This window comes from Brassica napus, chromosome C2 (genome assembly GCF_020379485.1).
Source record: "Brassica napus cultivar Da-Ae chromosome C2, Da-Ae, whole genome shotgun sequence".
Lineage (NCBI taxonomy): Eukaryota > Viridiplantae > Streptophyta > Magnoliopsida > Brassicales > Brassicaceae > Brassica > Brassica napus.
The window spans coordinates 52,927,750-52,942,883 of NC_063445.1; the positions used below are offsets into that span (position 1 = coordinate 52,927,750).

At 36.0% G+C, this 15,134-nt stretch overlaps 1 protein-coding gene across 1 annotated transcript; it reads right to left on the reverse strand.

The window, feature by feature from the left end:
* Positions 1-8,539: 8,539 nt before the first annotated feature.
* LOC106347590 (UPF0725 protein At3g19520) lies at positions 8,540-10,493 on the reverse strand. The gene is made up of 6 exons (XM_048747033.1): positions 10,348-10,493; positions 10,039-10,185; positions 9,707-9,938; positions 9,532-9,611; positions 9,353-9,439; positions 8,540-9,272 (listed from the first exon to the last, which is right to left on the reverse strand). Exons 1-6 carry the CDS (start codon positions 10,429-10,431, stop codon positions 8,928-8,930), a joined length of 975 nt encoding a protein of 324 aa, XP_048602990.1. The 5' UTR covers positions 10,432-10,493; the 3' UTR covers positions 8,540-8,927.
* Between the last annotated feature and the right edge of the window lie 4,641 nt (positions 10,494-15,134).

The following is a 15,134-nucleotide window of genomic DNA, read 5'->3' on the forward strand; positions in this document are numbered from 1 at the left end:
CACAAATCCGGAATGGGAGGCCATGTTCAGGACCATGAGACAACAAAACCCCATTCCAGGCGAGACATCCGTGCAAGTCAACGAGGAAGATCTCTCGAGAAGGAGCGAGGAATTCTACGACGCGGCAATGCAGCATTAGTTTTTTTTTTTGTTATTGTATTTTAAAATTCAAAACTTATTTATATATTATATAATTTCATTTTAATTCGGCCAAAAAAAATTTTCTATTCGATTTAATTTCAATTAAAATTTTATTAATAAATTAAATAAATATAATTTTTATTTATAAATTCAGTAAAGAAAACAAAGTAATTGCGTCGCTAATTCCCGATGTATTAACGAGGAAAATTAACGACGAAATATCGAGGAAAATTAACGAGGATTTTACGTGGATTTAGTTACGATTCTATTACGACAAATTGTTTTCGTGTTCCTTTCGTTGTTATTACGACGAATTTATTTAGAGGTTTTTGCAGGTATTTTACGACGAATCATTTACGAGTTTCTTACGAGGAACCACAACGACCGCGTTACGTGGAAACCCCACGTGGTCTTTACGACGAAAACTTAATTCTTCTTTACGAGGAAAATATAACCTCGCTAATTAACGAGGAAATGGCGACGAATCTTCTCTTACGACAATCATATAACGACGAAACGCCTTTCATCGCCATTTCCTCGTAAGTCTTCTTTTCCGAGGAAATAACGACGATTTTGGCCGTCGTTAAATTTGTGTTTTCTTGTAGTGACGACGTATAGGTTTATAATTTATATAACCGTGGAAAGAAATGGGAACCAATATTTTTTGCTGCATGAAGTCAGTTCAGCCTCAGCAAACAAATTCGATTCTCGTAAAATGCCAACCAGTCAGGAAAATAAATAAACTAAAAAGGAAAAATCGCCAAAAACATTATTTCATTTGTTTTCTTTTAATTAGTAACATGCATGTTTTTTTTTTTTTGTGCACCAATGTTTTCATTAATAGAACTAAGCGATTACAATATTAAAAGCATCATCATACAAACCAAGACGTGCGAGCCTATAGGCTAAAACCCCGACATAAAGTTCAAGGGAATACAAAGATAGATACACAAACTTGAAAAAGTTTGATACAACGTTATGCAAAATATCAAAATTGCCACTTACGATCCAATCTAAGAAAGACTCAAACCGCACTTTAAAATCTTCAAACGAACGATTAGTCACAAAACAATGTGACGTCGCAACACCATCCAAAACCTCGACTCTCATTTGACTGAGAATCGTTGCATCTACCGATCCCAAGTGGACCATTACATAAGATAGCAAACAGTTAGAAAATTGATAATTTTTCCGGATTTTGATTACTAGAGGAAAGTCATCTCTAACAAAGAGGGAAGTTGGTGGATAAATTCTCTCCTTTGGAAAGGAGAAATAGGGAAAGATCTCTCTCGTCCCTGACGAGAGGAATTTTGAGTAACCATTACCAAAGTGGTTGAGGTTACTGGCCAGTTTGAATCAAGCTTTTTTCTTTCCGGAGTATGAACCATTGGAGTTCTTAAGCTTGTGATTTCTATGGCAATCGGAGGTTTTATGATGAGCGCTATGCAGTCTGTCCAAACATTATCAAAGACACCATGAGACTTCGCTTGTACTCCTTTGATCAATAGCAAAATACATACTTTGTTTCTTTTAGACAGGCCAACCGAAATTACCATCCCCATGAAATTTTGTTGCTTGACTGAACCATATCGGAGATGTTGGAGCTGACATGGGAAGAAGCAGCACCAACTGAAGTCTGCCTTGAGTGGGATCCATGAAGAGACCACTAGAGCGGAAGAGAAACGGCACCGAAACGGCAAAATCTTGTAAGATTAAGCTTAGACCCAGTACATGAGGTTGGAAAGTAACACTCTCAGCTAGGCAGAGACCTGACACAAGGTTAGGGGAGTCTGGTGGCTCTGGCGGTGGAAGTGGCTCCGGAATGGACAGATCCCAGATGAGACGAACATTTGTTGTTGGCACCGACGGGAACAAAAGCATGAGAAGTGGAGGAGACAAGCCCATCGGTGATCTGAGACTGGAACCCATAAACGGAGTAAGATTCAGAGTTTTGGTTACAGATCTTCCCGACAGAGGAGAGGGTTCTTCGAAACCATAAAGAAATCTAAAAGGAACAACACCAGTGGGGCGCATGAGCCCGGATGCGCTGGAGAGTAACAGCAACATGACACCAATTCTGGAGCATAAGATTATAGATCCGGCGGTTGTGAAGTATCTGAGCTTGAGATCCGGTTGCGCTGGTGAAGAGAGATTGCTCGGCTGCAACAATTGACACTTCTCATGGAAGAGAGAGCACAAAATTGTCGGGGACACTAGATAGAACGATGAGCACATGAGCAGGTGAACATACTTGCTTGAGGAAGCCATGAAAGCGAAGCTGTGATGGTGGAAAAGATCTCGACGGCGCAGAAAGCCACCGTCGGAAGAAGAAACACAAATTCTCGGTAAAGCTGGAAACGAGCAGAGATGATGAAGCGTTCCATCAGATTTGAACTCAGATGATATGTTACATATGTATAATACTCATGTTTATTTTATGTTATATAATCCTACACTTTCATCTAAGATTTTGTGGTATTATGTTAGTGCATGAAAAACTATTTAATTCTTAAATGTCACGTAATTAGTAAATATTTAATGCAGGAATTAGTGGACCAAGTTCGATGAACTTTTAAATATAGGAACAAGACAATAAACATTTAATGCAAGGAATTAGCGAACCAACAACTTCGATAAAGATCTTAATTCTCAACATGTTTAAGGAAACATTAGTCAGACAGAAGGAAGGTTACTTCACAGCGGTGGGTGTGTAATTCTCAGTGTAACCACTTTTGTTATTTCGGGCACTGCTCCTGCGAGAAGCTAACATAAAAAAAAAAGACAACATTTTGAAGAACAGAAAGAAACGGTTCGGTATCTCTTCGACTATCTTCAGCTACATTGGTGTCTGATTCTGTTTGAGGTTGGCATTTTTGAAATTTCTTATTTACACATTTTAGAAAAATTTCCCGCTTTTGATTTCTAATCGAGATGCGGATGTTCAGCGTTACTTCATCTTCTTCCACTCTTTGATTTTGCTTACAACGTATCTCTCTTCGATTATGTATGTTCTGGTAACTGTCCACACGATTTTTTTAGGTTTTCCATCCTCGTATTCCCGATTGTTTTTCTGTTTTTTTTGTTTGTTAACGTCAAAATCTCTGCTTTTTCACTTTATTTTTAATGGGTCTGTGTGTTCCTTTGGCTTTCTTCGTCTCTCTCTTTAAGATTCATGCTACTTTCTCTTTACGTCACCGTTTCTTTCTTCGTAACTGTTAGGTGTTATTCTCTCTATTCTGGCTCATGTCTTGTCTTGTGTGCGTTTCAGCTTCAATTAAAACTGATTTTCTGCATGTGTATTACTTGGTTTTGTTTCGACCTTAGCTTGTGCTTATACGAAATGTGTTCTTTCTTATGCATGTTTCTGTTTATGTAGCAATTGTCTATTTAAAAAAGCTGGGAAAGACTCCGAGTCCATTTGTGTGCTTACCCTTTTTACTTTCTTTCTCTCAGGCGATCAGAGATGGACGACCCAATGGATGTTGATCCTCCACTTCCAGAGCAGTCTCAGGAAACACTAGCGTATGCCGGAATCACTACAAGAAAACACGCCGAATTCCGACGGAGGTTCCGACGGACTTCAATGTGGTCGGACGTTTGTGACGGATTTCCGACCAATTTCCGACGAAAACCAAAAATTTGAAGTCGTCGGAATTCCGTCGGCCATTTCCGACGGAATTTCGACGAAACATGGCTCGTCGGAATTTTCCGACGACTTTTCGACGACATTCCGATAAAACATGTAACCGTTGTAGTCGTCGAAAATTCGTCGGAATATACCGACGAACTTCCGACGACATTCCGATTAACAGATATAACCGTTACCGTCGTCGGTATTCCATCGGAATTTTCCGACGAATTTCCGACGAACCATGTGACCGTTGCCGACAAATATATATGACCGTTGTATAGCCGTTTGAGATTGGAAAATACCGACGGTATTCCGACGGACTGCTTTACATCCGTCGGAAATTTCGTCGGAAAGTCGTCGGATGGCCATAAGCAATTTCCTATAAATACAACCCCTCCTCATTCAACTCATTCACACTTCATTCTCTTTTCATTCTTTTTAGTCATAACAATTCCCTGAAAATCATGTCTTCAGGAGTTTATTATCGTTCGTGGATGGATAAACCTCATTTGGATCCCAACACCAATTTGCTTACGAAAGAATACATTCAAGGGATTAGAGAATTCATGAGGCTTGTTCAACAGCAACCAGATGCAAAAAGTGGTATGTTAAGATGTCCCTGCTCTACTTGCAATAATAATAAGGTTATAAAAGAATTTGATGTTTGGACTCATTTGTATATGAAAGGGTTTTCACGTAATTATAAAGTTTGGTACCTTCATAGGGAAACTGGTTATGAATATGGTAGTACTAGCGAACATCAGCCTGTTAGTGAACTTCAGCCTGATATTAGGTTAGAAGAATCTAGAACGGATATAGATTATGGCGTAGGTACTGAGCAGATGGTACATGATCATTATAGAGGGGAAGAACCAAATCCCGAATCTAGGAGATTTTTTGACATGTTGGATGCAGGAAAACAGCCTTTGTATCAAAATTGTAGGATGGTCATTCAGCCTTATCATCTGCAACTAGATTAATGGGTATTAAGACAGACTATAATTTGCCTGAAGAATGTATGGATGCGATTACTGATTTTGTCAAAGGTATTCTACCTGAGGATAACCTTGCACCGGGTTCATACTACGAGGTTCAGAAACTTGTTGCCGGTCTTCAACTACCGTACGAAGTGATAGATGTATGTATTGACAACTGCATGATCTACTGGAGAGCGGATGAGACACAGAATGTATGCAAATTTTGTGGGAAACCTCGTTATCAGGAGACGAGGGGAAGAGTTCCGATCCCGTTCAAAAGAATGTGGTATTTGCCTTTGACGGAAAGATTGAAGAGGTTGTATCAGTGTGAGCGCACAGCAAAAGCAATGAGATGGCATGCAGAGCATTCCACAAATGGTGAGATTAGACATCCTTCAGATGTGAAGGCTTGGAAACATATCCAGTCAACATATCCTGAATTTGCGGAAGAGAGAAGAAATGTTTATCTTGGATTATCTACTGATGGTTTCAGCCCATTTGGAAAGCATGGAAGACAGTATTCTCTATGGCCAGTTATTGTGACACCGTACAACTTACGGCCGAGCTTGTGCATGCGACGAGAGTTTTTGTTTCTCTCAATTCTCGTCCCCGGGCCAGATCATCCTTAAAGATCACTAGATGTGTTTCTTCAACCACTAATATATGAGTTGCAACAACTATGGACGCATGGTTTTGAGACATACGATGTTTCGTGCAAAGAAAACTTTCAGATGCGGGCAGTACTTATGTGGACAATAAGTGACTTTCCAGCATAGGTATGTTATCTGGATGGACAACACATGGGAGGCTATCATGTCCATATTGTCAAGATGACACAGATGCTTTCCAACTAAATAACGGAAGGAAAATGTGTTGGTTTGACTGTCACAGACGATTTCTACCACCTGATTATCCATACCGCATGAGTAAGACTTCGTTTACGAAGAACAAGCAGGTGTTTGATGGTCCACCTGAGGAAGTTAGTGGGAAATATTTGTTGAAGCAGTTTAGGTATTTTGATGCAGAAAGGACGCCAGATGTAGGTGGACATGAAAACATTCGAGTCAGTGCGGTTGGAGAGCTACATAACTGGCACAAAAAGAGTATTTTCTGGGATCTGCCATATTGGGAGAGTCATCTATTGCGGCATAATTTAGATGTCATGCATATTGAGGAGAACTTCTTCGACAATCTGATGAACACAATCCTTAACATCCAAGGTAAAACGAAGGATAATTTGAAGTCAAGATTGGATTTAGTCGATATCTGTGATCGTTTTGAACTTCACGTTGATGAGAACGGTACGGTCATTTTTCCCATTTATCGGCTGGATGGTGCTAGAAAAGAAGAGTTCTTTGATTGGATTACAGATAAAGTGAAATTTCCTGACGGATATGCATCAAATTTGGGTATGTCAATCTATTCATAATTTTTGGTTCGCAAGCTGATCACGTATGTCAATTCGCGGCGAAAACTTCAATATTATGATCCCTTCATTCTTGGTTCGCAAGTTGATTAGGTATGTCAATCTATTCATAATTTTTTACCAATATAATTAATTAATGTTATATATTTTACTAATAGTTGTATAATTGATATGTATATGTGTGCTACATCAGTTACCCTCGGGTGACGTACAGAGACGATCCATGGGTTACTGTAACACAAATCAGTCCAAGAGGACGAGTGGATGGAACTTCTGATGATGATGAACCATTGCAACCAGAGTCTACCAGCAACGCCCAGGGAGATGAAGATTTGGCAAACTGTCCACACGATATTTTAGGTTTTCTATCCTCGTATTCCCGATTGTTTCTCTGTTTTTTTGTTTGTTAACGTCAAAATCTCTGCTTTTTCACTTTATTTTTAATGGGTCTGTGTGTTCCTTTGGCTTTCTTCGTCTCTCTCTTTAAGATTCATCCAGAGGGAAGGAGTTCCAGCAGAACTCACTTCTGTGTATTCTTTCCTGCAGAAACCACCATCTCTGATCTACAGCTACGCACCACAACCCAACAGGCATCGGATACGCTCTGTTCAGCCTATTGCAACGCTACAAGAAGCGTTGTATCATCTGCGTAGTCACCCAATTGGGGCTGATCTCATCGCATATTCTCAGCTATTTGAAATGGGAAACGACATCTACTATGGTCCAAGAGCAGGAGGTGCGGAATACTTGGAGTATCATGCAGTGATCGTAGAATCGGTTATGCTGTATCGAGGAGAATACGTAGCTTACTGCAGGATGTCCAATGGAGTTCAGGCCGGTGATGGTGGATATGTGTATGTCTCCTTGAACACTATGTTCTTTTTTGTGGGATGGGTTAGTAGAGTAAACGGTTCAGTTCGGACAACACAAGAACCTCAACATCTCCTCACCAATTTTGTTTCCTAGACATGTGGAAACCAGAGGATTTGGCCAGCCGCTCGACAGGTATGACACGATGATTATCTTCTAGCATTTTTTTTTCTTTCTAATGGCAATGTCTGTGCAATCTCCCTTTCTGTTTAGGTTCTGGAGACACCCAAGTACCTACAAACAAGCAAGAAGAGATGACTGGTACACCGCTTTGTGAGGTACACTTCTTGTTCTTTATTTTCCAGGCGGCAAGATGTGTTCTCGTTTATATATTGCTTTAAATTATTGGTTTTCGTTTACTTATTATTCTCAGGAGATGCCAGAGAGTCACAACTTGGATGCTCGTGATCAACAGAATCCGCAGGAACAGATACAAAGTGATGCTCATCAGGTTACCAACTGAACCATCATGTTGTCTCAATGGTTAGGATTGTAAATCCGAACACTTGTTTTTGTGTGTTAAGGATTGCAACATATTTATCTGAATTGGTTACTCGTTTATACTTTATACTTTGCCAACTCAGAGTATTTTAACTGTGATGTCAGTTATTTCCACCATTTGAATCGTCAAATGCTAAGACACTTGTATTGAAAATGTTGTGATGCAGTTTGTGCCTGGTGGAACTCCAGAAGATGCAGAATGAGATTTGCGAAGAGTGGTTGGTATGTGAAGGACTTGACCTGAGGAAAGATCTATGTTTATTTTGGTTTTAGATTTGACTCTTTGTTCACAAACAAGTAGTAATAGTTGATAATTTCAAACTCAAAAAGACAAGTTTATCATTGTGGAGAAACTTTAAGCTTCATGCTTTTTCTTTTTAATATATATATATATTTATAATTAAGACTCAATGCTTCATTGCTTCTGCTTATTCAATCTCGTTATGATGTTCTAACGAACCGATCCCATTAGCTCTCTCTCAAAAACAGATGGAGCTCCCATACCAGGTTGTTATGTTGTTACTGACCTTGAAGTTGGAATATTACGTTTTCAATGTGGTATTATTTGCAGTTTGAGTTTTTGGTCAAAGTGCTTGTTCACCATGCGCATCTAAACTTGTTTGATCATTGGGAACTCACAAGATATGATAAAGACTCTTCAGTCTTCACAAACCTTCCAAGTAGATTAGACTCTTAACATGTATAATCGTTAAACTTCACACAATTCTCAGGATCCAGTTTGTGTTATGTTGTCAAATGTCATTGTTTGCACTTTGCAATGTGCTACCATTGGCATGGTCTGAGTTTTTGGTTAATGTTTGATCATGATGCATCTGAAAGCGTAGAATTTGTTTGATCACTGGGAACTAACAGGATATGTTTAAGATTCTACAGTCTTCACAAAGCTTCCAAGTAGATTAGACTCTTTAACATGTAAATATACTATGGGTTTTGATTATGTGATGTTTAAAAAAATTGCAGTGGCTCCTCATGGAATTGGCAAAGTTTCAATTAAAATTTTAAACTAAAAATAGAAATACATAAATATCTTACAAACGCATTAATTTCTAACCGAACACTAAAAAAAAGAATTAACTCTTGATCCAAATTGTAAGCAGCCTCAGACACCAAATATAGCCGGACTTACAGTAAGCTCAAGCAGCAACAAGAGAGGCAACTACAGAGATTGCCATAGGAAATAACCACAAAGAACCTTTACTCCCAACAGAACAGAAGAAGACTCTTAAACGGAGAACTCCGAGAATGGAATCCAAGGAAGAAGTAATACAACAGCCAAAGATGAAATTAAAGAACTACGTAAACTTCAATCAGAAGCAGCCCAGCCCAATTCACTCGTGTTATGATAGTAGAGGTTAATAATCTAGCTTTTCCACCAATCAGCAATGGGGATGGCTGGACATGGGCGAGTCGTAGGGTGCAGCCTCAGGTCAGCGCGAATTTCCTTGATGCTCCGGAGGCGAGTCATAGGGCCCTCACTAGCGACTTCTCCGACCGAAAACCCAAACCCACCCTTGAGAGTGAAGTATCCGGTAGAAAGATCCACAAACCTTCTGACAATGACTTTGCGCTCAACATTCTCACCATCCTCACCAACCTGAGCCACAGGCAAGCCTTTAAACGTTATGTAGAAATTGACATTTGAGACAACCACATATTGAATAGTTTCCACTGCAACTCTCACAATCTGTAGCTGGGATACATGCCACTGCAAGAAAACAAAAACATTAGATAACATTGATTCGTTGCTGGTCTATATATATATATGGAAGAAAAGAAGAAACATACTTCGGGAATGTTCCTATCATTTGAACAAAGAGCAAGTTCCAAGTATAGACGAATCCAATCGTTGCCTTGTATCTCTGGATCCTTCAGCTGCAAAAGCAATAAATCATATCAAAGGCCAATAAATCAAAATTCTTAAAAATAATAATAAGCAAATCACTGATATTGTGTGATAATCTCACCAGGTAGAATCGTTCTGTATCATCAAAATCTGTCGGCCAGAAAGGGGATCCCTTGTCATAATATGCGTCATTGGTGATACCTTTGCAACATTAGTAACAATCAAGTGAGATTTTTTATAAAACATTAATAATAATTATAGAAAAAAAAGAGAAGGATTTAGTTTTTTTTCTTTACCAAGTTGTGGCCAAACAGCTTCTTTAAAGAGAGGACTTGGACTATTAGCTTGAGGTCTAGCAATGAAGACCATCAAATTCAAACGACCATATATTTGCTCAGAGACTCCGACCAGAAAGGTTACTAGCGAATTGGTAGCTGGATCATAAGCAACCAAAGTGATGCGGTACGAGGAGATCAAAGTCATACTCGTGTTGAATTTCTTCAAGTGGTGAAACTCTAAATTTGTTCCCTGACATACAAAATACATCAATGATCTTAATCAAGAAAGAAAGAAATTGATCAAAATATTGAAAAGAAACTGAGACTAGTTTTTTTTTCAAAATATTTACCTCAGAGAGGTTGTAACGATGGAGACCGAGTCTAGCGTAAAGATTGACCAACACACGATTAGGATACCTAATACTCTCGTCTTCACAATCGTAAGGCATGAGTCCGCATGTATTTTGAGGTGCTGTGATATGTTCGATATCAAAACCCTATATATAAAACAAAAAGATTCAAAGTCTCAGCCGAATATGATCATATTGAAACAAACAGACAAACAAACAAACCACTTCCATTGATTCCTAATGAAACTGACACACATATATATATATATATATATATAACTCCACTTAAAATTGAAGAAGAAGATTTACCCCTGATTCCCTCACTTGATCCCAATAATTCAGTGGCCCAATGATGAACTGCTGGCTATCTTGAACAGGAATACCAGAAAACATCGTGCTCGATTTAGGTTAGTTTTCAACTCTCTCTCTTTATTATCTATATATATATATGAATGAATACCGGTATGTTCTATTGTTGACTTCTTCCTTTTTTATTTTCCTTATTTCCCAAAATATTTTTATATATTTCCTTTTCTACTTCGAATTTCCATTATGCACATGAATGGGTTTTACGCTACCATTGCCTGACTCAGCCCAAAATTATTCAATTAAAATTTTAAACTAAAATTTTTGTTGATCAATTGTGGATGATGCTTGTACAGTTTCTTTATTCAATGATTTATTCTCTTTACAATTATAATTATTTATTTTATACATGAATTATGGTGCCAATAATACATATCCTAAACCTTAGCTTTATTAGAATAGGAAACATCATTACCGAAATAAGATTTTATACAATTTCAATAGTATCAAATAAATGTTCAATATTCTCTCTACGTCGGATCATGAAAATTTTGGTAACTCAATTTCAGTATTATTAAAAAAGTAGCAAAGAAAAAGTGTTGGAGATAGCCAAAAGATCAAATGTTGCTGTCGAAGTTGTTAGATTCATGGAAACTTACAAGGGTAAGGCGTAATCTTGGAAGGAGTTTGAGCCGGGGGGGGGGGGGGGGGGGGGGGGGGGGGGGGGGGGGGGGAGAAGGAAACAAAAACAAGGAGGTTTGTCTTGCAAAACTTGATCATGCTATAGTTTGTTCATTAACATTTTTATGCATTTTAAAGCTTATTTTTTTTTTTTGTAAATCGTAGATTATACCTATATATATATACAGTAACAATGTGTATTTCATGTGCATCCTTTGGTGAAAAACGTAAATTTAAAAACTTGATGGAAAAGAGAATTTCTTGTTGCATCAAGATCCCATATGCATACCATATGTCCACATGGTTGCTGCTATATTTGCTCTCCAATTATTAGCATTCACCCTTTCTTTAGTACCATTATGAACATCATCATCCATGTTCTCATATTCACCTATTTCTTGATTGATTTCATCCACTAGTAACCTCAATAACAATTTGTGTCAGGTTCAGACCATGAATGGTATTAAGTATTAACCTTTACCTTTTACATCTTTTGGATCTCCCATTGTTTGAAAAGAAACTAGTTATATAACACCATAAGGATTATAAGAACCAAGATAACTAATCTATAGTCTTTTTAAAACCATTTCTATAATAATGGATTAACAAGTTTTATATTGATCGTCAAAAGACTCAACCCCATAAAAGGAACAATATTCAAAGACAAACGTCATCCAAATTCATGAAAACTAAACAAAATGATGAAACCAATATAAAACTACACATTCCAATAAGCAAAAGTAATGAAAAAGAACACTCACTTTGACAAATAAAAGAGATGATTGATGCATGTATCCTATCAGTTTTGTAAGCTCTTCCCCATGTTACTGATCTTATATATAGATATATGCATACGTATCTAACCCTAATTAAACAACTAAACATAAAAGAAGCCCACCATATTATTTGATTTTCGAAGGAGCAGCCCATAAAGATATCAGCAAGATATATATTTTATCCAAAACAAAAATAAAAATCAGCATTGCTAGCTCGTGTACCTTACATGTTACATCCAGAGATCTCCTGGCTTTTATGGTGGAAGGACAAAACCAAAGCTCTGAACTTCTACCTTAGCTTGCATATTTGGAGCAAGTAGTCTCATAGAAGAATACTTCCTCAAGCTTTTGAGTTTTGAGAGTTGAAGCAATGTACGTGTTTCAACTGCACTTGACAAATAGCTTATTTGGGTGAACCAAACCTCTAATTTCTTATAGCTTTTTCTCTCTCAAGAGGCAAGGATTTATGCAAATAGGTTTAACTCATGTAAATAAGTTTGTTAGATATCCTGCAACAAAAAGAAACAGAGAAACAGTGATTCCAACAATACAAAGCAAAGACCTGCCATCAACACAAAATACAATTGATTAGAAAATCATATAAATAAAAGTCTTATTTAATTATTCATTAAAATTTAAAATATATATATCATTCTAAATTAAACTATAAACCATATTGAATAAATAAATATATTAATTTCAACATTTACTTTGAATAATTTTTTTGATAAAAGTTTTGAACTAACATTGATAAATGTTTTTAAATTATATATTACTAAAATTATTAATCTCAGAATGAAAATTTTGTTATCAGTAATTTAAAGTTTTTGCTATTAAAGATACACATGATCAAAAAAACATATAAGTAGAAAACATCATTTAATAGACATTAATATTAAAAATATATTATGTATGTTAATATCATTTAAATTTAATTACATATCCTATCAAATTTTTTAAAAAAGTGTTTGGATTAATAAAATTGATTTATACGTTCGCACCAATTTAATTATATATATAATAGTTACTGATTTTTAATTATTCAATATATATTTATTATTACATAATATGTAAGAACATATAATATATAAAATAATTTATATATATAATGTTTATTCCGCTCAAGGCGCGGATCTTAATCTAGTATACTAGTATTACTGCATAGACACATTTTATTTTTAATATAAAAGGTTAGTACAAAAAATAAGAAAACGCTTTTTAAATTTATGAGTATATGTTTTTATTGATATATAAATATAAGTGTTACTTATGAGGATTCTTTAAGTATAAAATCTTTTATCAAATATGATTAGATAATTAAATATAAAATATATTTTTAAAATTTAAAAGATATTTTAAAAGATATTTTTTACAAAAAGGCATAAACATTTTTTAAGAATCACAATTTTTTTTATTATTTACCCAATTTACTTCATATATTAGGCAAATATATGTTAATTTTATGGCATAGATCAAAGAGTATATATTCCCTCAAAAATCTTGCTCAAAAGTCACATCACATACCCGCAAACTAGTTAAGAAATCTAAACAAAATATAGTTGAATATTTAACCAAATAAATATAAAAACATGCACCATAATTAACAATATTTGCTACTTTTTTAAGATATAAAAGATATGCACCCATAATCAATACTATTAATTTTTATATTTTTCCTTGATTTCCTTTGAATATTAATTTTTATGCATTTCCTATAAGATTTATGGTTAACAACTTTAATTATTTTAAACCAAAATATCTTTAAAAACTATCCAAATTGTTTATAGTATTACCGAACGGGTAGGAGGGTAACACCGAAAAAATCTTACCAAATTGTCATTGATTGAATTATGTCAAAATCAATATCATATGCTTAATAGGTAATGAGAAATTGTTCAGTCCATCAATTTTTGACAAGTACTTCAAACTGCAAGTACTCGTTTTTAGCAAACCAAGTATAAATCCAAAATTTTACTACTAGTATAAGCCAAGTCGAGTACTAAGTCTATCGAAAATATCAAGTACTCGACTTGTACCCACCCTTGAAGAAAAAATCTTACCAAATTGTCATGGATTGAATTATGTCAAAATCATTAACATATGCTTAATATGTAATGTCACTAGACAGACAAAACACGATGACAACACACAGAAAAGAAACAACAACAAAGAAGAAACTAAACACACAAACTAAACATGCTAAGCACACTAACAACTATAATAGGCTAGATGAACAAACAAGATAATTGAAAGCTGCAAAGGAACCTGCAAAGAGAACGGTAAGGACCACAACCACAAAGGCTGTCAAGTGACAGAATCAATGCGTTGGGAAGTTGAACTTCAAAGCAAGCTGTCTTCGAGACCAATCAAATGCATGACCAAGCGGAAAGACCGAGACCTCACCATGCTCAGCCTCTCAGAACCAGAGTGATGCAACACTCTGTTTTCACTATTTCTATATACGGCACTAGCTTTTTATACAATAGCACATGTGGTAGCTTAGCTCAAACAAATGGAATGAAATGAGAATTGATGGTAATCTTTATAAAGGGCTTGAATTGTTTTTCTTGTAACAAGTTAAGTAGCGCACATATACTTCAAAGACAAGCCAATAAGAGTTGATCAAGTGCAACAAGAAATTGAGATGAAAAGGGGGTTAGGACTTTGACTGTTTACCGTACGAGTTTTAAATCCTCAATCAATCCTCAACAACTTGTAGGAAAGAGTAAGAGTGTAGATTCACCCCACCAAAAACGCATCCATATTGCACCTTTATTACGTGGTACATCAGCAGCATCGAGTCTCATACAACTGATATTCCCTGTTCAAATTTATCAATGTTCTGAACCCATTACCAAATTTTTATGTAATTCACCGTGAGCCAATTATTCAAGCTATACTACTTACAATTTTTCATTGTACCTTTTTTAATGCATTTCATTTTTCTTATTCATAGGAGTAGGAAAACCATAATGATGAAGCTTACCTAAAATGAAAGAATAACGTTAGAGGGGAATAAGAAAGAGAAAAAAACAAAAATAGCACTAAATCAAGTTTATGTTCCCAAACTAGCACTCAAGGTCAAAAGTCACAAAAATAGCACTTAATGTTTTATCAAAAGTCACAAACTTAGGGTTTAGAGTTAAAGGGTGGGGTTTAGGATTTAAGGTTTAGGGTTTAGAGTTTAGAGTTTAGGGTTTAGGGTTTAGATTTTAGGGTTTAAGATTTAAGGTTTAGGATTTAGGGTTTAGGGTTTAGAGTTTAGGGTTTAAGGTTTATGGTTTAGGGTTTAGGGTTTATGGTTTAGGGTTTAGGGTTTAGAGCTGAGAAATG